Source organism: Dermacentor silvarum, chromosome 9 (genome assembly GCF_013339745.2).
Source record: "Dermacentor silvarum isolate Dsil-2018 chromosome 9, BIME_Dsil_1.4, whole genome shotgun sequence".
NCBI lineage: Eukaryota > Metazoa > Arthropoda > Arachnida > Ixodida > Ixodidae > Dermacentor > Dermacentor silvarum.
Window position 1 is genome coordinate 96309108 of NC_051162.1, and position 25183 is coordinate 96334290.

The 25183-nt window shown below is 45.2% G+C and overlaps 1 protein-coding gene and 1 long non-coding RNA gene across 2 annotated transcripts; both read left to right on the plus strand.

Annotated features, from left to right (window-relative positions):
• Nucleotides 1-1395: 1395 nt before the first annotated feature.
• Nucleotides 1396-13300, plus strand: LOC119463757 (lipase member M). Its single transcript, XM_037724583.2, has 4 exons — nt 1396-1509; nt 7800-8019; nt 10671-10785; nt 13123-13300. Exons 1-4 carry the CDS (start codon nt 1396-1398, stop codon nt 13298-13300), a joined length of 627 nt encoding a protein of 208 aa, XP_037580511.2.
• A 1327-nt stretch (nt 13301-14627) lies between these two features.
• LOC125940263 (uncharacterized) lies at nt 14628-20540 on the plus strand. The gene is made up of 3 exons (XR_007463489.1): nt 14628-14716; nt 17328-17480; nt 20477-20540. It is a non-coding gene; the product is annotated as an uncharacterized LOC125940263 (long non-coding RNA).
• The last annotated feature ends 4643 nt before the right edge of the window (nt 20541-25183 follow it).

Here is a 25183-nt window from a genome sequence, read left to right on the forward strand (position 1 = left end):
CAAGAGCAGAAGCTCCGCCCGTGCGCGCTCGTGCGCATAGCTTTGGCTGTGGTGCCACAGAAAGTTGTCGTCGGGTATAGGTGCCGTTTCGCTACTACAGGCGCCGGCTTTCTCGCTCAATGAGCCATTTGACGCTTTCGCATCAACATTACCGAAAATATTGGTGATGAGTGCGAGTATCCACTTACTCTGCTGATTTATGCCAATGGCAAGCAAAGCTGACAGATTGTTAGCTGGGATCGGTAACACGGTTCCGCTGTGCTAAAGCACCCTGTCGACAGGAATATCGTGCCAGATCTGGCATGCAACAATGTAACAACCGCTGGCGGGCTAGCCCAACCTTGTCATGCCTTTGGCATGAGAGGGTTGTTATGTAAATATGAGACTAATATACGACTGTCATGACAGGGTTATTGGACACGACAGGGCTGATATTTGACACGACACGGTTCGCACGACAGGATCATGACATGACTCAAACAGAGTATAAAGTGTCATGCCTGTGCCATGGACATAACACTGGCATTCCAACCTAGGTTTGTGGATGTCCGAAACAGAACCGGGGTGGCCGCCATTATCGGAAGAATGAAATGATAATGGAATAGGGGCTATTCGATAATATGGGTCTCAGCCATAATATCGCAATGGCACGGCAGAAGACAAAACGCATATACCGGAACAATAAAGAGAATGATTTGCGAGGGTTGAACGAAAAGTGTTGAAAGTCGCCGCAGCTGCATATTTTACTGTCAACTACGCTGAAAAAAATGCACTGATGTTCTTTACTTTTTAAGCGAAACGCCATTTTAAGCAGTACAGAGTAAACTTATCGATAAACACCGTTGCGTTTCGTTGCACATTGCGTCGCTAATAGTAATTCAACCTCCGGATTACGCTGTTGGTAGGCGGGGAATCGAGAGAGGTATAGAATCGTTTCCGCTCAAAAAAAATTGATACAGAGCACAGAAATCAGTAGGTGCCGGAAACGACCGAGTGGCACGTCGTTCGAAAGCTTTACTGCGATTATTTCAGCGCGAAATGCAATTCATTCCCGCAACAGATGGCGGCGCCGAAGGCCGATCGGGGGCCAGAACACCCAATCAATAAGCGCATGAGGCGGTTTCGACGTGCACATACAGGGTTCAGGTAGGATTCAAAAATACATGCGTAAAAAAACCCAAAAATTTCGCTGTGTAACAGCTGTAAGGATGTCGAGAAATGCCGTGTGTGGTACACGGCATAGTAGTCGGCCGCATTTCCAGAAGAGCGCAATACCAGACGCATTTGACACCCGAGTGCTTACCCACATGTGTGCATCGTGGAGCACGTCATCGTATCGTGTAGGTCAGATGCTATAAATCCTGTTGCCGAAACGTTTGAGCAGGAGTTTCGACCATGGCTGCTGCCCGGCGCCTCGCATTCATCTTGGCGGCCTTCTCCGTCTTGGCTTCGACTTGGACCTGCTGCACTGCTGAAGACGAACTGGAGCTACAGGCCCGGATGACTCCCGTAAGAGGGTGTTGAATGAAATACCTAATTCGCCAATTTCGACGGGAATTTCTTTTTAAGCGAAGACCTTTTTTTAGACATTAAACGAGCCTTCGACAGGGTCAGCCATGCTCATACAGGGTGTCTCGACCATCATGCACCTTGATTTAAACATATGAAAATGCCACGTAGTTGGACAGAACCAATGTAATGTTGCTTGCCGTCACTTCGCGATACTCAGAGTATTGTTTGCATTCCGACTAATTAGATAATTAGTCTTAATCAAGTAAATTATTTCTCGAAAATTAAAATTTGACTGAAAAGTGTCAATATGAAAATTGTAGAGAAACATGAAAGAACTCCCGATACAGCTTTCCTGTTGCTCAGTACGTGCTACATCAAATGTATTTTCCGAGTGTGAAAGAAGCCCGCGAGTATACGCAAAATTGCCGTGCGACTGGCCGCTCGAGGCACGTTGCGTGCATTCGCGGGCTTCTTTCACTCTCGAAAAGCACATTTTAAGCATGCAATGCTTTTAGCTCCCGTTGTCGGCGAACTTCAAGTGACCTTGAGCCAAAAGCCAGAGCCATTATCCGGGCACTCAAACGAAATCCGGGCATCGTTGTGAGAACAATACAAGATCATCCAGGCAACGAGTGAAAACTTAAGAAAAAGTGGTCTTTGGCCCCCAACCCTTTGTACAGGACTGCATTACATACGCTAGTTACTGCCCAAAGAAGTTACGAAAATATTCCTTCCAATTTCTTCCTAATGTTGGTTCACAATATCACTCAAACTGTAATTTCTAGTACGCTGAAGTTTTATTTGTCATTTCCCATAGCGACGTTCAAAAGGCAGATACAGGGCACCATACACTTGATTGCAATCTTTACGCCAGTGGTCCGTGAGCTCCGCGGCGCGGGTTTTGCGTCGCGTCGAGAGATGGCGCCAGGCGGCGTGGAGTCTCCTTCAGGCGCTTTTCTTCTTCTAGCTGGTCTTCCTGGCGTCTTTCGCTGTCTGTGGTGCCAGCTTCCGCCGGTTTCCTTCTTCTAGCTGGGCAGCGTCCATATGGACCAGTGCACAGTACGGCGTGCTGCGGTGTGGTGGGGTGCGCCGTTGCGAACAAGCACTGCACCCATTTTAAGATTGTGGCTGGCATCTCCAACCAATCTGCTTTGCCGGTAGCCATTTCATGCTTCCATCTACGCTCGATTACGGGAGAGCCAGCAATTTTATAGTTGTTAGTATGCGACGCGCCTAACGTGCCAAGCGTATCAAAGCGCTGGCGTGCGCAAAGGCAATTCGTAAATGTGTTTTTTTTGGTAGCACGTACTGAGCAACAGAAAGTCGTTTCGGGAGTTTTCCATGTTGCTATACAATTTTTTCATTGACACTTATCATCAAATTATAATATTTGAGGCGTTAAATAATTAAGACTAATTATGCAATTAGGTGCAATGCAAAACATAATCTGAGTATCTTCAAGCGACGGCCAACAACATTACCTTGGTTTTGTCCAGCTACATGACATTTGCATCTTTTTAATCTTGATGCGTCATAGTTGGGACACCCTGTATATTGTGCGGGCCTGCTAGAAATGGGAGTCTCTGGAAGGGCGCTAGGGTGGATATCCAACTTCGTGAATGGCAGATGAATATTTATTCAAACGAGCGAAGGAAAAATTTCCTCTCGTTATCTTATGCAAGGAATCCCACAAGGCAGTGCCTTAAGTCCGTTTCTTTTTAATTATGTGATGGCGGATTTACCGTGGAGACTTCCACCTGCACGACACTACTCTAACCGGGTGTTTCAGCGAACAATTTCAAAAATTTTTAAAGGTTGCCTGGGGCCGATAGCACAATTCTAGTTCATCATCATCATCAGCAGCAGCAGCCTATATTTTATGTCCACTGCAGGACGAAGGCCTCTCCCTGCGATCTCCAATTACCGCTGTCTTGCGCTAGCGTATTCCAACTTGCGCCTGCAAATTTCCTAACTTCATCATCCCATCTGGTTTTCTTTCGACCTCGACTGCGCTTCCCTTCTCTTGGTATCCATTCTGTAACCCTAATGGTCCATCGGTTATCCATCCTACGCATTACATGGCCTGCCCAGCTCCATTTCTTCCGCTTAATGTCAACTAGAATATCGGCTATCCCCGTTTGTTCTCTGATCAAACGGGATAGCCGATATTCTAGTCGACATAACGCGGTGGTGGCGTGGAGCAGAGGTGGGATACCCAGCTTCAAATCTGAATGTCGTAAGTTCGAATCCTGCTCCAATCCACCACATTTTCAGGCATGGAGTGGTGCCTGACACCGGCAAGAAAATATATTGCCGAGAGTTGGTGGGGCTATACTAGTTCAGGTGCAACCAAACTAGGAAGGCCCACTAAGCTTCATCAACGTCACTTCCTCACCAGAACAGGAATTGGCCTCCCTGGTGCAGTATTCGGCCAGTACCTCCTTCATGACTCCGACAATTCTAGTTCATGAGTTGGTATACTCGAAGAGACGGACATTACTTGCACAAAAAAACTGAAATGCATAATCTGCTAATTATCAACAGTTCACTAATTACGTTTTTAACTAATTATGTTATGGCCCATATTGCAATTACAGATTTTATCCATGGAGTTCACAAGGCGGATCCACTTGGAACGAATTCTCGAGATGACACCAGTTTCGAGATACTAATTCCCGAACTCTGAGGAGAAATGCATTGGCGTTCCAGTTACTTTCTTCAACAAACGTTGTTTTATGCATTGAAGCGCCAAAGTAACTTGCCGCTTGCGTAAAAGTGCTTGCCGGCGCGCGATAGCTCGCGCCACACGCATCTCACGCATGCGCAGATGGTGCAGGACAGATTGCACGCGTCCCAAGCGCGGCGCGAGCCCAGATATCTTCCAAGGTCGATCTAGATAGGTCGCGAAGCTTCGGGCGAAAAGCATTTCGGAACCAATTGTCACCGACATCAGCAAGCGTGGTTATGGGAGCAGCGATTGAAGCGCGACTATGCTTGGAGGGAAGAAACGTTCGGAAAGAGAAAAGCATTTTTAATTAAAGCAAGACGCAGTTAGATTCATTCAACGAAAATAAAATTTCTAATCCACTTTATATACGCATGGCGAGAAAAGAAGATACAACTCTATTTTGCTTGATCATTATCAATAAGTACCTTTTTTCAGCGCCCACCGTGAGAGCGCCCATCGACAGCGGCGGGCGTTGACCCCACTATCACTTGCAATGCAATGCAGCTCTTGGAGTGCGTGGAAAGGCGCGCTCGTAAAGTTCACCTGTTACAACACGCCCCCCTTACATATGTGGTTTTGCATGTCGAAGTTTGTCTGAATTAGGTGACGCGGGTAGTTTTATTATTTCTTAACCTGTGCAGTCAAAAGTAGTGAGTTGCGACCGTCAGACACTTGGTTACTGTAGTTTTTTTTTCGGGCGACAGCGCTGGCCGACGGGCTTGGCGTCCGACGAAAGGACGAGCACTCTACGCAATCTACGCCCAAAGCGTTCGTTGGCCTCCAAAGAAAGTATGTTCTGTGCAGCGATGCGATCTCGACACCCGTACGGATGACCTTTTCCTGTATCGCTTTCCGCGCTGAAAGCACGGAACGCCCATCAAGTCGAATGGCGGGGCATTTGAATATACAGCTCTAATGGCAGGCCTCCGAAAACAAATTTCGGGCTTTTGAGAACAAAATGACGTCACTTCTCTTTTTAACGGATATGACGTCGAATTATTTTTTCTTCCGCCGGAAGTGTTCCCTGCTCACACAGATGACGCTAAGCCCCATGAACCGCCGATAAGCCGCCATGTTTAGAACGTATGGGCTTCTATGGAAGCTTCGCTACCGGATGTATTTACCTTGTATCTTCTCCAGATAATATATCGGTGAGAGGGGGCTGCCTCACAGAAATACGAAACCATGTCTATCCAAGGCGAAAATAGTGAGCCAAGCGGATTGTGACGCAACCTATGTCGGCGAGACCGGTAACTTCAAAAAACGGATAAAACAGCATCAGTACGATGTCGCCAAGGGCAACTCATCTTCAAACGCTTTATCAGAACACCGCGAGAACACAGGTCACTGCATAGACTGGGAATCGGCATCCCTAATCGCCACAGAGAATAAACTGCCTGCAAGACCAATGCTTTAATCGCTGCACATTCAGACGACGCAAGATGCGATAAACAGGACACGTGGGAATCTGCCAGAAATCTACACACGCACACTACGCCATCTATCCCATATTTAAACAAGAACCACCGCGTTTGCTTTCATTGTAATCAATGGTCCCGTACGGGACTCGAAACGTCAAGTTTTATTTTATTTTCCATTACATGTATTTACATTGGCGAGTGTTCGTTTTATTTCACTATGCTCATTCCTCGCCAGACGGGTTTCCGTCGAACTCTGGATTATGAGGCCATAGATCAAGACTTTGCTTCCTGCAGTCAATAAAATTCGGCTTCCTCTCCTAATAAACAAACTGCATGCAAGTGGGTCAATCGGTCGTGTAATTATACATATAGTCTTTCCGGCTTTCCCATACATTTGTAAAGATAATCGGACTTGGCCGCAAACTACAGCTTTCGCTTAAGAGTTCCTTCATTACGAGTCGGCTGGCTTTGCGGGCCTAATTACTTGATTACTGGCCTGGCCTCCCGGCGAGCTAGCCGCCTTGCGTAACTCGAAATGGCTTGACGTTGGGCTAGTCCGTTCAAAATACTCACAAATTTTTGCGCTACAAGTATTCACAAGTACAGTAAAAATTACAAGGAAACGAAACATCGTCACGTGCTGTTTGCCCATACGCGCCATTTATTATTGAGCCAGTTGCATTGTCTTTGTATAAGTCCTTGCAGAGCAATTATTTTCTAAGCTGTATAATTCTGCGAGCACTAACAGGTGCACAGGTCTGGGTATTGTTTTCTATATAGTTTTATTACGATAGCGCTATATAGCACTATATGGACACTCCAAGCGGATTTCTGCCGTTGTCGTCGCCGTGAGGTTCCGTATAAGTCCAAGGGGGATAAAATCGTCGCCACACGCCATGCTTTATGTGCGAGTGAAAGCGCGTGAGGGACGCGAGGGACGCGCGCTTTCACGGAGAGCGAACGCACGGCGGAGAGCAAACACGGCGTATTCCGTCGTGCGGAAGGTCATGGGGGGATGGGAGGGAGGGCGGGGAAGCGACGTTTAGCTGCGGCACCAAACGCGTATCTTGCAATCGGGCGCAAGGGGAACTGGCGACTCAATCTCTCACGTGAAAGGAGGAAAGTGGGAAGGCAGCGCGGGAGGGAGGGGGTGCGGCTTCTACTCTGCCAGCAATTGCCTACTAGAGTGTACTGGAATATGGTCATTGTCTAGTCCTACTTTTACTTTGCGCGGGCGCACCGTATCTTGAAAGCTATCTCCCCACGGCTCTTTGTACGCGCTGTGCTTTCGCCGCTCAGTTTCCGTTGAAGCGATAGACCGCACGAACCTTTGCTCACTGCTACAGCCGCGCTTGCTCACGCCAGCGTTTTGAGAGTGGTTGTCTGCGGTCATCGAGTGTGACCTATTCATGCTTGCTTGTGCGCGCGGACACCATGCTAGTTAGTTAAGTTAGTAAGCGAATGTGTCCAAGTTTATGCAGCCGATAAAACTACTATCCGTACACCATATAGGTCTCTACTAATTTGATATCGCAATTGATGCGTCAACTTTGGGCGAAACCGCGACTTTGTTTAGAAGGAAGCTTTCTTTAGCTCGTTCGGCCATTTTCGTGGTTGGTGGTCTATGCTCGATGGTCGGTGCTTGGACTCGGCAGGAAAAGTGCTCGTTCGTTCGCTCTCTCTCACTGTATATCACCCTGTCGTTCACTCTCTCACTCATTCGAACGTGCTCTTGCTTTCATTTTTAATGCGTAGGCATTCTTTGGCGAGTGCCCCAGCGAAATTAGTCCGTCACGCGAATAGTGTAATGCCTTGTATCTGCGGAAAAATGCGTAATTTGCGAAGTTATGACATTTAATCGTTATAATTGTTTAAATGCAGATAATTGGTAGCTTTATACGTGATAAGGAACAATTGAAAAAAAAAAGATAAGAAAGAATACCGATGTGACCAGATCTATGCATACCCATAGGGATATATAGGGCTCCACAGAAATGCATGGGGAAGCATATGTAGTAGGGGTGGGGCAACTTTAAGTTTGCGGGTGGGCCAACTGAAAGTTCGGGGTGTGCTTAAACATACTTTGAGAACTCCAGTGGTGTTTCTGCATAATTTTTCACCCCAAACCTTCATCGCAGTGCGAGCTGATACAATACCTCGACTATCCCTGCGAAATCAGCTACGCCACCACGGACGACGGTTACGTCCTGGAAGTGGACAGAGTGCGACGTGGACGCCAGAGCAACGCAACGGCCAGGGAGGAGCAAAACGGGACCAGTCGCTACCCTGTGCTGTTTGTGCCGGTGTTCGCTAGTGCCTCGGACATATGGTTTATAAACTACCCTTCGCAGACTCCAGGCAGGTGTTCAACCTCTTCAGGAGCGCGGTGTACAATTACATAGGTCATGATAGGCATCGAAAGCATCAGGACCTAATTTAATTATGAAATAGTGATGCTTAAAACGTGCCGCATGCACTTTGACACTGGCGGTTGATTCTTCGCTGCAGGTTTGAATATTATGTGCGAAGTGTTTTAAAAGAGTTTTATATGAAGAATTTGGAGGCTAGACGTCTGGGTGTTTGCTCTTTCGTGTCAGCTTGTCGTCACATAGTGGGTTCACTTCTTTTAGTATTTCCGACTGTGTTTTACAACAGGCATGTATGTTTCAACTGGCTGCACATGTGCTTTCGAAATTCGTAGACATGTAACAGTTGACGTTTTCCTACACGAGGTACCGTTAGAGAGCCGCGCATGGGTACACGTTTTGTACAAACTTGACCAAACTCTTGAAGAATTGAAAAAAATATATAGTCTATTTTGTAGCCTTTTAAGTTTCTGAAAGTTCAAGAAATGTGGCGGAACTAAATTCCCCAATGGATCATAAATAATTTGCGGCGGAAGGGGTTAAATATGAACTGAACCGACATACTGTTACGGATAGTGATGGCTTAGACAGGATTATCACTCACATTACGTTAGCGCTCTCGCGCAAGGCGTACTGGCTGCATCCGAAACTTCAGACCTGTCTAACAGAGCTGTCTAACAGTAAAACTCAGAAATTATTGCGATAGCAATTATAAGGTCACCCGAGGCACGTTCGCGCTTTCGGCACCGCCGTCGTCGTGCTGTCCTCGTATCGACGACGCATGCGCAGCGTGAGCTTGGAGGGTTCGAATGCCCTCCAGAGAAGCGCAGTGCCTTCGGCTACAAAAACGACGAAGCCGTGCGGCCGCACCATCGCACTCGTTTCAATAGGCCCTGCCGAAGTCAGGGCAGCGTTCTGCCCTCCGCTGTTAGCATGGGCGTTGTGAACAAACACATTACCGTTCCTGCTGCGGAGCTGTGTGCACTGCGGTGCGTACACTGGTCCGAGCCAAACGGATAGTAATTAAACTTCAAGCTAAATCAATTCCCTCCTTTCATCGGGCGCCGAGAAACACCCACGGTTTTCCGTCGGTTTCATCTCGCGTCAACATCGAGGTACCATAGCTTTAAAGGCGCTGTGGGCGTTCCTCATCGGGCCAGCGTTCTGAGACTGCCTGGTATCTGCCGGGGCGATGTTCCTGCTGAGCCGCGGCAGTCGTCCCGCTTGCTGCGTGGTCACCTATAGCTGAATATAGTTGTATACAGGGTGATGATTTTTTTTTTTGTTTCGTGGATTTTTTTTTACAGCGAAAGCTGTATATGGCTAGGCGAAACGAAAAACCGTTCGCCACATGTTTAGATAAACGTCTCCATTGGCTGCGCCGTCAGTTACGTCGATCTCTACGTCGCACCCAAGCGCGCGCGCCACTGGCAGCGCCGTTAGTGACGTCGTTAGCGAACGCGTTCCCGCCATTGCCACGTTGACGCTGCTCTGCCCGAAACGACGCCTCCTCGGCTCGCCGTTGTCGCATGCGTTCGATATCTCGAGTTAGCTCGGCGTCGTGGTTAGCAGCGTCCGCCCGCCATTGGCGCTTGCGTTCCACTAGAAACACAAACATGTAACCAATAATTGAGAAACGATTCAATACAGCGTTGGGGTTAACCCACTGCTAACACCGGGGCCGCACGTTTCAGCTTCGCTGGTTAACCATCTGTATGGAGTGCTATGGGCGGTGATTTGTAAATAGCCTGTTGCAGATTACACAATTCTAGTCCTTGAGCTGGATTATTTAGAGAGGCGGACATTACGTGCACGAGAAATCGAAACACATGTTAACTAATTAACAAAAATCCACTAGTTATCTTTCGAATTATTTACCTTACGGCACATAATGCAATTTACGAATTGTAGCTGGTGAGCTTGCAAGGCGTATCCCCTTGGAGAGAACTTCCAGAATGACGCCAGTTTGGAGATATGCTCCATCAAACTTGCCCTAAAAATGCGCTGTTGTTCCACTCGTTTTTTTTTTAACAAAACGCTCTTTTATGCATTGAAGCACGAAAGTAATTGCAACGTCTACGTATTTCGTTCCACACTTCGGGAAATAATAATATCTCGAAACTGGTGTCGTTCTGGAAATTCATATAAAGTGGATACGGCTTGCGAACTCACCGGTTACAATTGGTAAATTACAATATGTGCCGAACTAATTAATTAAGAAGTTATTAGCGAAACTTTTGTTAATTGTTTGAATATGTGTTTCGATTTCTCGCGCTTGTAATGTCCGCCTCTTCGAATAATCCAGCTCAACGACAAGAATTATGCTGTTTGCCACAGGCGATCTTTTTTTTTAAGTTCCGTAAAACTTAAAAATGATCACCCTGTAGTTTTCAACAGTTGTGCGTAGTCGCCTATAGTTGCGATTGCTGCCTGTTCCCTGTAGCGTATTGGTAAAACATAGTATTGGTATTGGTAGAACATAGCACTGCATTGCAGAGCATAGCATAGTATTGGTAGAACATAGCACGAGGAGACCGAGCGCTACCCTAAACCTTGCTCTCGCATTGAATGCTTAGCCTTCGAGCAAAACTGCCAATTAAAAAAAGTTACTTGATTAATGGGTGAAGGAATGAAAATTTGCAGGCTTCCTGTTCGCCGACGCTGGCTTCGACGTATGGTCGATGAACTCGAGAGAAGCGGAGCGGTACTCTAACCACACGACCCTGTCCAAGGACGACCCTGAATACTGGAAGTTCAGGCAAGGCGCAGCATGTTTGTACGAACCACAATGCGGACGAGTATAGCATTACTACTACGGGATTAGGACTACGACGCGGATTGACCTAATCGCACAGAATGCAACTATACGAGGCACGTTCACTCCGACGAAAAATAGCAGCAGTACACAATTTCCACAAGAGAAAATGACAACACGAGCATAGAACGAGAAGCGGAGGTTTGTTGACTAGAAACTCCAATACGCCGGATGCTTGTGCGAAATCTTTGAGCTATTTTTAAAAAGCGCCTGCTGCAGGCAGCACAATTTCAGTCCTTGAGCTCGTCCACTCGAAGCATGTGCACATTACTTGCACGCTAAATGGAAATGCGTAATCGAATAATTACCGAAGCTAATTACGTTTTTAACCAATTACCTTACGGAATACATTGGAATTTACAAATTGTAGTCCGTGAAATTGCACAGGCATATCCACTTGAATAGACTTTCTGGATGACACCATCGTCGAGAAATGCAGCATCAAACTGCGGTAAAAATGCACCACCATTCCACTAACTTTTTATGGCGATAGCTACTATATGGATACTCCAGGCGCATTTCTGCGGTCGCCGTCGCCGTGAGGTTTCGTATAAAAACAAAGGGCGATAAAATAGTCGCCGCGCGATCGCGGCTCGATCTCGCGCACGCAAGAGACGAAAGCGGGGACGAAGCGCGCCGTCTTCCGTAACGCACACGGTCCCTGCCGAAGGTTAGGGAAGGGGGGGGGGGGCGTTCTACTCCGGGCCGCTGTATCTTGAAAGCCATCTGCTGACGGGGACAGAGTCCGCCACGCGCTGTGTTTTCGCGGCTTAGTTGGCGTTGATGCGAGGGGCCCCACTAAGGTCAATTCGCTCGCTGATGCTCCCGCGCTTCCTCACTCCAGCATTTTGACAGTGGGTTTCCGCGGTCATCGAGTGAGATATGTTCGTGGTTTCATGTACGCGCGTGACACCATGCTTGTTAATTTAGTTAGTATGTCTATATTTACAAATTTATACGACCGATAAAGCTACTATCCTAACTTCGTACAGCTGTCCGCTAATTTACTACGCAATCCATGCTTCGCCTTTCGGACAAAACTGCGACTTTTTTAACAAAACGCCGTTTTGTTCATTGAAGCAGAAAAGTAACTGGACCACCAATGTGTTTCTTCGCATAGTTCTGGAATTAATATCCAGAAACTGGTGTCATCATCATGAGAACTCGTTTTAAGGTGATTCGTAAATTGCAATATGCGCCGCAACGTAATTAGCTAAAATTTCATTCGTGAATAGTTTGTTTATCTATTTCTATTTTTCGTGCAGATAATGTCCGCGTGTTTGAGCAATCCAGCTTAAAGATTAGAAATGTGATCTGCCACAGGTGATTTTTAAAAATTGGTTAAAGTCCCAGCAGAAACTCCCGGTACATTACATAGCGCACACACGCACACACACACACACACACACACACACACACACACACACACACACACACACACACACACACACACACACACACACACACACACACACACACACACACACACACACACACACACACACACCAATACAAATAAAAACACGCAAACCCAAACACACAGTGAAAAACCTAAATATCAGCGGCCAAGTAATCAATCTCTAAGCCCATTTGCTAGCTCTGCGCTCACGTCGTCATTCTCTATCGTCCCTTGTGTATTACGCAGTTGGTAGTCAGCGTGGAATACCAACTCGCCGCACATTTTTTACTTCCGAGGCTGTTCACTCGGCGATAATACGGATGACGCTAAAGTTGTCATTTTGAGGCAAACTTTATTATCAAGTTTAACAAATCTTGGAAGTGTTTCTTGATTTTCGTGCTATCTAAGTGACACCCTTCCGCGTGCACGAAACGTGTGGTACAGTTTCTTCGACATTCAAAACACTTGTCATTGCTCCTTTCACACAAAAATGAAAACACCATTCATAATAAGGAAAACTGTACTTGTTCGCCTTTATTTTTGATCATGAAGAGTGCATTCGTAAAGAAAAGCAATGAAATGTTGTTTGAGGTAAACGTTATTAGTAAGGCAATCAATTAATTACTGATTGGCTTTCTGAACTATACTATTCTTAAACTGCCGAACCTGAAAAACGCTACTGTAAAGGCATTGACTTAAGGCACCGACTATACACAAATTTATTGAAGAAACGTAAAGCGGAGAGGGGGGGGGGGGGGGCTATAGAAAGCATGGAAGGGGCAACGGCTCATGCGAAATCTTACATAGTTATGGTTAATGCTGAGTTACATTGTAAAAGGCGGCGTAACTCTGTCCACGTTATTCTCAATTCCCTCGCACAGTTTCGACGAGATCGGCCGCTACGACGTTGCTGCTGGAGTCGATCACGTGCTCAACGCTACCGGTGCGATGAGGCTTACCCTCGTGAGCTTGTCGCAGGGCATCACCACTATTCTGGTTTTGCTGTCTACGCGGCCGGAGTACAACGACAAGGTGAACACGCGCGAACTGTGCGACTAATTGTTGCAAAAAATTATGCAGGTCCAACGAACATATTGAAATAGTTATGGGATGCGATTAACTAAATGCCACATAAATCTTCATCTTCTGCACAGCGTTCTACAGCGTAGTGATCACGCGCCTGTCCGGTAAGACGCGGGCACCTTACGCACGTGACCAACGCGACCGTGGATTGATTACACAGTCACCTGGATTGGCCAACTTTGCTATTGCACTATTCTCCGTGGGATCAGCCCAACTTATTCAGCGAGAAACTGACCAAGCAGATGGGCCTAACCCCGGGGAAGAAGGCATAGAAAGTTTCGTATGTGTACATACGAGCAGGGCAGTGGTCCATTATCATCATAACCACCACGATGCTCATTGTCGTCAACGACATCTATAGGCGCGAGCGCAGGAGCTCTGGAACTGCCAGCTGCTTGGCTTGTAGTATTGTGGAAAGTAGCACGTTCTCCGACCTCAATAAATATCCGTCCAGGCCTTCTCATCACTCGGTTACGCGACAGGCAGCTTGCCTTCAATAAAGGAAGTATGCGCTTGAAGGCGTACATTTGCTGCAGTGAGCCTATTCAGACAGCGTTTGTTGTTTCGCTACGTAATTCCGCAGAGAACAGATACGGCAACCGGCACAGTTGTAAGGACAGTACAGATGGGCTACGTATACGCCGATTCGTTACGTGAGCGCTGCCGTGTCCGTGAGTTATTAGGAGAGATAGTAGCAGCAGTGCAGCAGCAGGAGCAGCAGCCACAGTCAGCAAAATCTGAATGGGTCCGTCACGAAAACTTCGCTTTAAAGAGACATCGCCGAAAGAGTGCCGCGAATCTAAACAGTTAAAAAGCGTAAACAAGTACTTGGTTCTCACGATGTATCCCCTTATTTTACTACCACTGCTGCTGCAACTACTACTACCACTGCTGCTACTACTGCTGAACTGCAACCGCAGCCGCTACTATTACTGAACTACAACTGTTTCTGCTCCTACCACAGTCCACAGTTGCTATTACTACTGAAGTTAACAAATAGTGCTACCGTTTCCGAACATTCAGTGAGAATGTGTCTAGCCAACGTTTCGACAAGGGGACGTAACTTCGTGAGGGCGTGGACACGTGCCGATGTGAAAAAACGCTTGCTTAGAGACATTGTTTTCTACCACTGTTAACCACGGCTACTAACTAGTAACTAACTAGTGTTACTGCTACCGCTGCAATTTGAAAACGCCCGTGACACTAAAGTATTCGCAGAAATCCATACCACGGTTAACTGAGCATGGTCAGGGAGAAGGAAGCGGCTTTCAATGAAGTTGGTTTTTGTCGCCATTACAGGTCGACCTGGTTGTGGCATACGGTCCTGTTGCTAACGTCTCCCACCTGGGGCCTCCACTGTCGCTGCTGATACCCTTCACACCTTTGCTCGCCGTGAGTGCTTTGAGGCATGCGGCAGCAGTTACCGCACGGCTCGCACGTAGTACCGATCGATGTGTCGATTATCAAGAGTGATAATCAAGATAATCAATGTCACAACGTCACGTCATTTCGCCCCTTAATGATTCAAGTCCACTCTAGAATTTCTGTTAATTTCTTGTTGTTTCTTCAGATATAGATCTAGCGGGCTGCTTAATGGATCTAAGCGATGTACGGCGTAATGAACGTAACTGATTTTACGCAAAAAAAAGAACACAGCACCTCAGAGCAGAAATTTGGGTTTGCTGGTGAAACATTTTGCAGTTTCTTCTTGCAGCGTAAATAGAACAAGGATGTAGAAGAAGAACAAGGCGCAGGTGTGTGTGTGTGCCTTTGTTCTTCTACGTTCTTGTGTTATTTGCGCTACAAGAAAAAAAAACTGAAAAATGTTCCGCCTCAGAGTTTGGACCGGCATCCAGTTTTATGCTAAAAGATTTGTATACTGATGACGCTAAACGAGGAATTGGAGAATATATACCGGCACATATATTCACAAACAATCGGCTTCTAGCTCCAAATATATTACTGCTTGCAGAAACCGCTATAACGTTGATACAAAAGTGCAGTGTATCGAAAACACGCTCTCGAAATCGAGCGCCGAAGAATGAACGTAACCTGTTTCACGAGGATGCATCTTTGCGTCGGCCATGACCGAGCGGTTTGAAGAGCCCTAATCTGCGATTTATTTTCCATTTCATATTTAACAGTGGAACTGTTTAAGCCGGCCGTAATTTGTGCCGCGAGCCGCAAAACCTCGCCGAGCTATGACGTCACTGCGTTGCCTAGCAACCCCATACCAACTGTGCGATAGCTTCGCAAGACTCCGCGCCTAGACGCTGCGCGCAGCGCGTCTGCTCCGCTTGCCATTAACGTTCCGTATAGTAAGTGTGAAGGCGGGGTTGCTAGTGTGCGGGCGGTAGTATATAGCAGCCATGGGGAGACCGAGGAAGAACCGCACTCCCGAGGAAGAGGCCGCTTTCCGGGAATCACGTCACTTGGCCAAACAAGAATACAATCGCCGGCGTCGAGCTGATCCTGCACAGAGAGCCGAGGAAGCCTTAGCCAAGCGACGGCGCAGAGTCGAAGATCCCGAATACGCCGATCGAGAAAGGCAACGAAGGCGGATCGGTATGTGGAACATTCCCGAAAACCCAGACTATAGAGAAGCCGAGGCATCACGACGTCGAGCTCGTAAGTCCATGGGAGGAGCGTACGGCCGTTTAGAGCACAAAAACCTAGCAAAACCTAGCAAAAACTTTATAAAACTACAAGAACTACAGGATCGTCACTCCGCTGTTAAGCCTTGCGCGTCGTAGCGCAAAGAGGATGAATAAACTTTATTTAGAGAATTGAGCAGACGGTAAAATCGTCCGAGGTGGACGACAGCGCAAGCTTTTTTTTTATGGGAATTGTATACGCCGCTTCGATCCCTGAACTCGGCTGATAAAGCACTTCTGCGATACAGGCTCCCACGCCTAGGCCGCCTCTAGCGAATAGCGCGTCTATACCGCGTATGCGCTAAACGCGAACCGCTTGCATGGGTTCGGGTATATACTTCAACCATTCACCCCAAATTTCAAATTTAGTGTGGGTACCCGCACTTTTGCGTAAACAAACATGGCGGTACCCACCGAAGTGGGTGGAAATTTTTTACAGTATGTCCCCAAAGGGCCCGTTTTGCGTATGCTCCGCCCAGACAAGCCTCCCCGCTATATCTGTAAATCATTTCACTTTCTCTCATATCACGTAAATGACAAAGATTAAACGATATATCACCGTTTTTTTTTTCTAGATCGGTTATCGATGCGAGAGCTCAGGCTCAAATGGGGAAGATTTAGACTGGCGTACCCTTACCTGGATTGCCTTCGCCCGTTATGGCAAGTGCTTTGCGACGGTCTCGCTTCGACCACATTGGCAATTATCGCCTTTCAGCTAGGGTCTCAAACATGTGACAAATGTACGCATTGTGTAATTTCACGATTTTCTTCATAAGGCAGCACTTCTAGAATTTCATTTTGCTGCCGCAAGTACGGGTGCGAGCACGCGATGCTAACGCGAGCCGGGAATCATTCATTAAAGGCGTCCGCAACATGGCACACTGGAAACGGTAAAGCGGTCGCTGGATAAAGCGTCTTCCGCTTCGTGCCCTTGGTCTGAAACTCCGTATTATTTTATTACATCTTCGACCATTGCTAATTGTCTGCACTGGTTGTTTCCTTTCAAGTCACTACGTCACAGTCTACGTCACGGTGGAAAATGCTTACTTAAAGGGCCACGACGGGGCTGCGTGATGGTGGTCGAAACGCGTTTTGTTGGACGGGTCTGTTAAGCATATTGAGACAATTACTGACCCCTTCAAGCTGTCTGAGCTCTGCAAGTTAAGGGGAAGCTTTAGCTCAGTAGCTTCTACCTAGATACTTCGAAAACAAAATATCGTTGTTATTTTTGATTAGGTTGTTAGCCATCATACCTTGCCATACGTCTATGTATTGTACTTTGCAGCTATTCCTGTTGCGTTGTGTCAACAAAGTGAAATAGACTGACTACCGCATCTGACTTGGCGCAGACCTTGATCTACCCCTTCTCCAAGGCAGGCTTCCTTGGGGCATCTGAGGGCCTCTCGGATGCTCTCGCGAAAGTGTGCGAGATTTTCAATGGCGAAGCATGCTCATTGACCATCACTATAACGCTCTTCAGCAGCCCGTATCAGCTGAACGAGGTAAGAACAACACACGTGGTCAGACGAGCACCATTCGCATTGATTTTCAACAGAATTGGCATTCACTTTTTATTTATTTTTCAAGTTGTCTGTAGAAGCCTGTCATAATTATTTTTACGCCCATTATCAATAACATGGCCTTGTAGTACTCTAGTACTCGAGCCAACGTGGGGCCATATTACATCCATGTGCTACCTTTGTAACGAGACTGAAAAGTATTGACATTTACAATACAATACACATTTATTTCCAGAAATACAAGAGTTCTGGTGGATACCATAGGCTAAAAGTTGTTGGAAAAACTGCTTGACTGGGTCGATGGCCCGTTACAAGGCATACATGATGGTTGCATAAAAAATTGTAACATTGTTAGACATTAAAAATAAAGTATTTACATAAATACATAAAACCAAGTCCGAAAATAATAAAGAGGTTAAGCGAAAACATATTCGATACATCAGACGAAATAAAATATTTGTGTAAGGGTTACGAATAGGTGACACCAATGAGCTCTGATAAACAATAAACAAACAGTGATCACATGTGTACAAAATGCATTCGAAGTTTCGTGGATGAGGAAGTATATATACCTTGATATTCGTTTAAAATGTATGGTAGATTATGTTGTATTCACTGAACCACGGAACATACCACATGTCGCTATTTCTCGTATTGGCAGAAATGAATTTTGGTGTCAAATATGCAGTAGACGCTAGGAAATTTTTGAAGGCAGTATTTCAGAAGTAAAAAGAATTTAGAAGGCGAAAAGTGTAGAAATATTCCATTTTAATAATATTATGCTTCAAAAAAGCCGGCCGCGCTGTCTCCAGAAAACCCGTGTTGCCAATGTGCCGAGTCATCTTTTTACAAAGAAAGTATTTGCATAATATTCGTCTTTCCTGTAATCGCCTACACTAAGCTACAGTAATTTAAATGTGAAGAGAATAAGGCACAATAAATGTTAAGTTTTGCTCTGGGTAAAAAAATTACACTGACATTCGACACAAAACACCTGTGATAGCAGACAGTTTGTTGCAGATATTTTCTGTATGTTTATCCCAAGCAAGGTGCGAAGAAAAAGTAACGCCTAATATTTTATGTTCATCAACAATTTGCAATTCTTTACCACCACGATGTGCCTGCATTTTACTGCGCCATCTAGCATGTACTTCGCGAATTACGGCTTTGCCTCTGTGATTCGCGTCTTCTGCAGACATATTTATTTCTTCTTTTTGTGGTCTTGCGCGATTATATGCACGACACACTAGCGACTCCAGACGAGTTAACACAAGCATGTGAAAACATGAATACCAACTTGCAATCGCAGGTAAAACGTCAGCAGAGCGTGTATCTCGGAGCCACATGTGACACATAAAGGGCTTCGGACAACAAATTACTTGAACAATTGCCGTAATTCTAAGCCTAACTTGTTACTGCATGATGTTACTCCCATCCATGATACGATCCAAGGGCCCATGATGTTTCAGTAGTGCTTCGTCATGGTTCTCGTGATCGCTGGCAGCATCGCCGTTACTCTCATCGTTGTCGTAGCGCCATAATCCTCTGTTTTGTGTGGCACTTAGGAGGAATCTTGAGCCCGTGCCCAATTTAGATTTCTGTATTCATGTAGATGTTAAATGTAGAAATGCTCCCATGGACAACCACCACTTCTACTTTAATTAAATTTGTTGCATTTGAAATTGCGAGATAAAAATGAGTTTCATGGAAGGGGAAACGCAGTTTTTTATTTAATTGTGAATCTTCCTATACAAATGCGCAAAATAAAACAATAAGTACGCGTAAAATTTGCTACTCCGTAACTGTCCACCAAGAACTGCTATCACAATTCTGTAAACTTATATCGCTCAAAAAAAAAAAAAAACACACACAGCTACAATTTAGTGATAACTGTTGTTTCCAATACAAAAGCTAATCGGTATGCCTTCCGCGCGTCAATATTCGAGATTACAGTGCACGCGCATCTAGGCTGGTTTTTAAACATGGTGCACTTTGAAGTCCTCGTTAGTGACGAAATCTGTTGTCACAAATACAGGCGAATGTCAAAAGTTGAGAAAGGGATGAAATAGGAAAGCAAGATGTTTAGCCAGAAAAAAAAGTATGTTCACCTGACAACTAGGGGTATGCAAATTTTCGTAATTTTGAATACGCCATGTATAGTATCGGCCATTCGATTTGTATTCATGTTCAAGAATTCACTTTTAGAAATTTCCGAATATTCGTTTATTTCGAATACGTGAGGGATAAAAGCACACTTTTTTAGAATCTCAAGGGATATATAAAGATAGACGAGAGGACCTGTTCCGGAATGATTCTGCGGCAATATAACTACGGTTATTGCATGCGCAGGCGCACCATTCCCGAGCGATAAGTACTGCTCAATAATTTCCAATCAGTCCATAAGAATAGTTCGTTTTCAGGCAGCCTATATACGAATTTGTTCCGATTTTTATTTGGACAGTATCATCATATTTTCATCCCTTTAAAACAACGTGCGATGCTGCATTATCACACTTTGTTTTCTCCTCGGACACAACACTGTGCATGCATTTGGTAACAGGCTGCTCCTTCGTTTCATTACCGCCACTGTCATAGTGCCTCAGATGACTTCAACCAGTTGTTTATCATTTACAAACTCGTGGGTTGCCAGGATGTCTAATTTTCAACGGGCAAGACATGCATGTGTTAGTGTATATAAGCCTGATTTCTTTTTTCTTCTCCTATTTGTTTGTACTAAATCGACTCCATGGAAACTTCATATTTGATGATGTTTTAGAAGTGACGAAATATTCAATATGTGACTCAATTTTCGGGGGTCGTCCTTTTGAAAGATTTGTATTCAATACTATTCAAAAGTTTCGCTATTAGAACAGCCATGGTGAAAATGTTTTGTAGGGAATATTCGTCTATTCATGTTTAAGTTGAAGTAATTTACCGTGAGCTCGAACTTAACATCGATTAATCTGTCATTTGTTCAGACACGACTGCCAGTGTACATAGGCCACTATCCCATCGGAACGACAATACAAAACTTCATGCATTATTATCAGGTAAGCCGCTTTGAAGTAGACCATGTCGGCAGCAAACATTACACTGAATAGTTTTGTTATAGCCTCATCAAAAAATTTTGCTTTTACTGCTGCTTTTTCAATCAGATATCGCAAAAGTTGTGCTGAGTCTGCTGTAAAAACCCTCAGTGTGTTATTTATCGTTTCGAAGATCTTTTCTTCAATTGCTGAAACGCTTCTGGTAAGAAATAGGATATTTTCGTTTGTTCTACAAATTAAACAAAGTTTCGCGTCCATCGGTTGGTTAGTAACTCGCCGGATGTATGCGCGATAATTCGTGATGATTTTCAGGATTTCACTAGATATTCAATCCCAAAGCATCGGTTGGCCGTCGAATTATTGTTGGCCTTCAATACATAAAATGGCGTTTTGCAAAAAACAAATTAGCACAACAGTGCATTTTTACAGCAAGTTTGAGGGCGCAATTATCTTGCAATTGGTTCATCCTCAAAATCCCTTCGAAGTGAATATGCCAAGCAAGCTCATCGGCAATAATTCGTAAATTGCAACACGTGGTGTAAAGTTATTAGTGGGAAGCTTAGTTAGCGAGTTTTGGTTAGTGGAATATGCATTTCAGTGTATTGTGCAAGTATTATCCACCTCTTCGAGCAATCTATAGTTCAAGGACTATAATTGTGCTATGTGCCACAAGCAATTAAAAACATCATTTATTCTAAAAAAAAAGTCAGAGCCATTCAACTCTCTGAAGGTGGATGACCAGCGGATCTGCACGTGAGGTCGATACACGACCGATGACGCGTCTTGGGCACACTGATGTTTGTGTAACATTGAATGCCGAACCTTTCCAAGAGCAACGCCACGAACCACTTTCCGTCTGTCCGAGACACGTATATATGTTGAAATCACCCACAATTACGATGGGAGTGGAGTCGGTAGGGGTGATCCAACCAAAGGTGCATGCGCCTGGCGTTTGCGGCACGATCTTCGTCCATATTACGGGCCGCCCGCCGTCGCCGCGCACATTCACGCTTCCGTTCACGGCGGTGTTCTTCGTAGACGCGCTGTTCTTCCGGAGTCCTCAACCGCACGTGGCCTACCCATTGCACGGGTGGAAGGAAACTAAGATGAGGTTACGTTATTTGCCTATAGAGCCCGTGACGTCATACCGCAATCCATACTAAACAGTGTCTATTCCGGTTTTACTTTTTCTTTATTACGATGTTTTTTTTATCACAATACGTTTTGACACTTCTCGCGATTAAACGCAGCTGGGGCATACCCGGCGACATGCTTTTATCACCGTTTTTTATCACCGGGATCGGCCGGTCGTGAGCTCTGGGGTGGCCGCCATCTTTTTTTTTTTTTTTGACTACGCACACAAGCCGCCAGAACCTAGCGTATAACAGCACCGCTATAAAACGAAACACATGGTACATTGCATCGGGTGCCACAGGTGCTTTTGCTGCAGGCTTCGATGTGCGACCACGTTCACCCGCCATAATTAGAGCAGAGTGTCGCGACACAAGTGCACGTTACACTCATGCTGAGTGCACAGAACAGCTGGTGTCATATCATGACCATGGAGTTATATAGAACACAGGTCAACAAGCAATGCACTTGTGCGTCACTCCGGTGCCACGTGTATTCAAGTTGCAAAACCGTGCGCCAGCCTTCATCGACAGATGGCACTGCAGTTAGTTACATGTTGTACATTTTCAGTTGTGTCATTGCACACACAAAGTGAACAAACTCCGGCTCGAGTCTCTATTGTGCCCTTATAGTATTTATACGAGTCAGATAACGACATACAGTGGAGTTTAAAGCGGATGCTTGCACTCGAGATAGCTTTATAAGACTTGTTCGAATTGTCGTTATTCTAAACACATTCTTTTTCAATACTGGTGGCAGCTGGCGCAATTCCGCTATCTCAGGTAGTATTACTGGGATGATGACTCCCAATTTGCAGCTACAGGAATACTACTGTTCGATTATTTGACGTTTTAATTTATTCACATTAAGGTACATGCTGCAACTGCGGAATTGAAGCCGGTCAATTTTGAAGTCACATTCTTCAAGCGGAAATTCCTAGCCCCGTAAAAATCCTACTTCGTAACACAACTTTACACATATATATCGAAACAAGTGTTAACCACGTTATTTGTTGTAAGTGGCCGTCACTTAAGTGTTTTTCGTGGCTTCAGTTCTCCGTTTACAACGTGCGTTCTCAAGTACTCCACTCGAAAGCTAATTAATTGGTGGACATTTGTTAATGAGCTATCTGAAAGATCTATGCGATATTTCATGTAATTTATGTCCGCCTTTTTCAGTAGCCCATGCATCAGAGCTAAGCGGAATTTAGCTATCTGCCACGGGCACTTTTCTTTTTACGAAGAAAGGGAGTAGTTATTTACTACGCAGGCGAACACCCGTTTCTTTCCTTCACTTCGTTCATTGACTGTTAGCGTTTTGTTCTCAAGATGAATGCACACTAACTTGCCCAGGTTTCGGTTCTCTTGACGAATACTACAACTAGAACGTGGGACCATTAAAAGTTGTAAAAAACGTACAACTGTGGCATCGGCTTACGTGTCATGAAGCAATGTGATGCCAGCGTATTTGCCGCGCACAACTAATAGAAGCTAAAAAGCATTGAAAGTGGAGATATCGAACCGGGCACGCGGATGCAGCATGTAGCATGTCCGACTAATATACCACTGGATGCCACTCGCTGCATATGCAGGTGTACAAGGCCAAAGACTTTGTCATGTACGATCACGGCGCCAAGGAGAACCGTGAGCGGTACGATCAGGTAAACAACGAAATTATTATAATGTTCACTTAGTGCCTGAGAAAACGGAGACGGGCTGCGTTAAACGGGCACTAACTATTGTTGGTTTCCCCAATTTTCTAACACACCGCGAAGAAACGACAGCACAGAGAAGATCGACACACGAAAATCGACAATACGACCGCTCGTATTGCCGGTTTTCGAGTACCTTCTCTGTGTCGTTGTTGGTCCGCGCGGTGATACAGAAATGAATCCGAACCGACTAGTTCAATGCGACGTACTTATAAGTAAAATTTACGGTTTTCTTTAATGCGCACAGTACGGGACAGTGTTGAGGATTATTTGCGGGTTTTTCTGGCGCAAGGGCCAAGTTGGCCAAAGAGCGCCATGATGGGCCAATGTTAAAGAGAACACCAGATCAGTATTTCTGGACTGATTGCGGGCGCAGTTTTGACAAGGCCACAGAAACATTTTTTTACTAATATGCGTCTACCTACGTGACACGTCAACTTCTTTTCCTACTAAGTTGACGATGAGTTCAAGTTACGTTAGCTTGAATGCGAATTAGACGTACCTAGTAAAAGGATAGCCGATACTGCATCTTGACATTTTGCATTACGCACATCATGTATATTATAGTCTGTATGCCGAGTACGCCAATTTCTCTGTTAGAAATACTGTTGCTATCGCCGTTTCTGGTCCCGTTGTATTGGGCCATGCACTCTTAAATGTTGTATGCCAGTGCTGGATATTAGTTTTCACATTCCAAGCATGTAATGATTCTATGGACGATACTCAACGTTGATTGGCTAAGGACGATCGCTAAATAAAGCTTGAATGGGCAGACTGCATTAAGGCGTGGAACCATGCCATAGGATGTCGAAACAATAGGAGTATACTTCGTGACACTGAGGTTAACCACGCAATTAATAGTTTCTTGTGTTTGTCTGTATGGGGGAGAACTAGGCATGAAAATTCAAGAAGATTGATGTATATAAATAAAACTAAATCTTAATCGGAGCAACATTTTATTTGTAGTAGTCGACGCTCGAAAATCGACACCAAAGATTGTTCCGAGCCACACGCACTGCGTATAAGTAGGTTCAGCTTTATTGGGACGTTTTTATGTATACCCTGACACAGTTATTGTTTTACTTTGTAGCGTGCCTGTATTTGTTCACTTCGTCTCCAAAGTTTTATATCACGAAAGGCTGAATCTATGCTCTGGGATCAACAATGCTTGCTATTGGCACACCGCGAAAAAATTCCATGCAGAAATTTTGTGAATCGAATGTCGTGTCGATTAGAATGCTTTCGGCTTCGTTACTGTAGACGTGCACCACAAAAATAAAAAAAAAGACTGAACAACAAAATTTTACTTTACATTCTTGTATATACGGCACTTCGTTATATCATTGTTCGTTAAATCGAGAAGCATTGCATTTTGGTTAGTGTTAGTGGTAGGCCATGTTACTTACGGGCACACACACGACGCTAACTTCCAGTTACCCGAGTCCATGGTTGCTGAAACTTATCGCTATTTGTGTCTGTGTCACTTTTGTCTCCTGCGTAGAGTGCGCTGCATCTGAACCCACTATATACTCCGTGTACTTCTCAATGCAGTAAAGCCAGTTGAAGACAAGAGACTGAAAAATAGCGCGTCATGTATGGAAGAAAGACATCGTCATCTGTCATGTAATTCAATGTAACATTGTCACACTTTTATGTCGCAAAATATGACGTTAATAATGCATTGAAGATGTCGCGGACCTCAATCTAATTTTACCGCTCAGCGAGCGGAGTTACACATTTGTACGATCAGTGGCCACAGAGCACCGCTCGCCACCAAAAAATAGTACGTCACACAC

Coding starts and splice junctions, on each gene's coding strand:
- LOC119463757 (XM_037724583.2), top strand. CDS start 1,396: ATGGCTGCTGCCCGGCGCCTCGCATTCATCTTGGCGGCCTTCTCCGTC. Junction 1,510..7,799: donor TACAGGCCCGGATGACTCCC/GTAAGAGGGTGT, acceptor CCTTCATCGCAG/TGCGAGCTGATACAATACCT. Junction 8,020..10,670: donor CTACCCTTCGCAGACTCCAG/GCAGGTGTTCAA, acceptor GAAAATTTGCAG/GCTTCCTGTTCGCCGACGCT.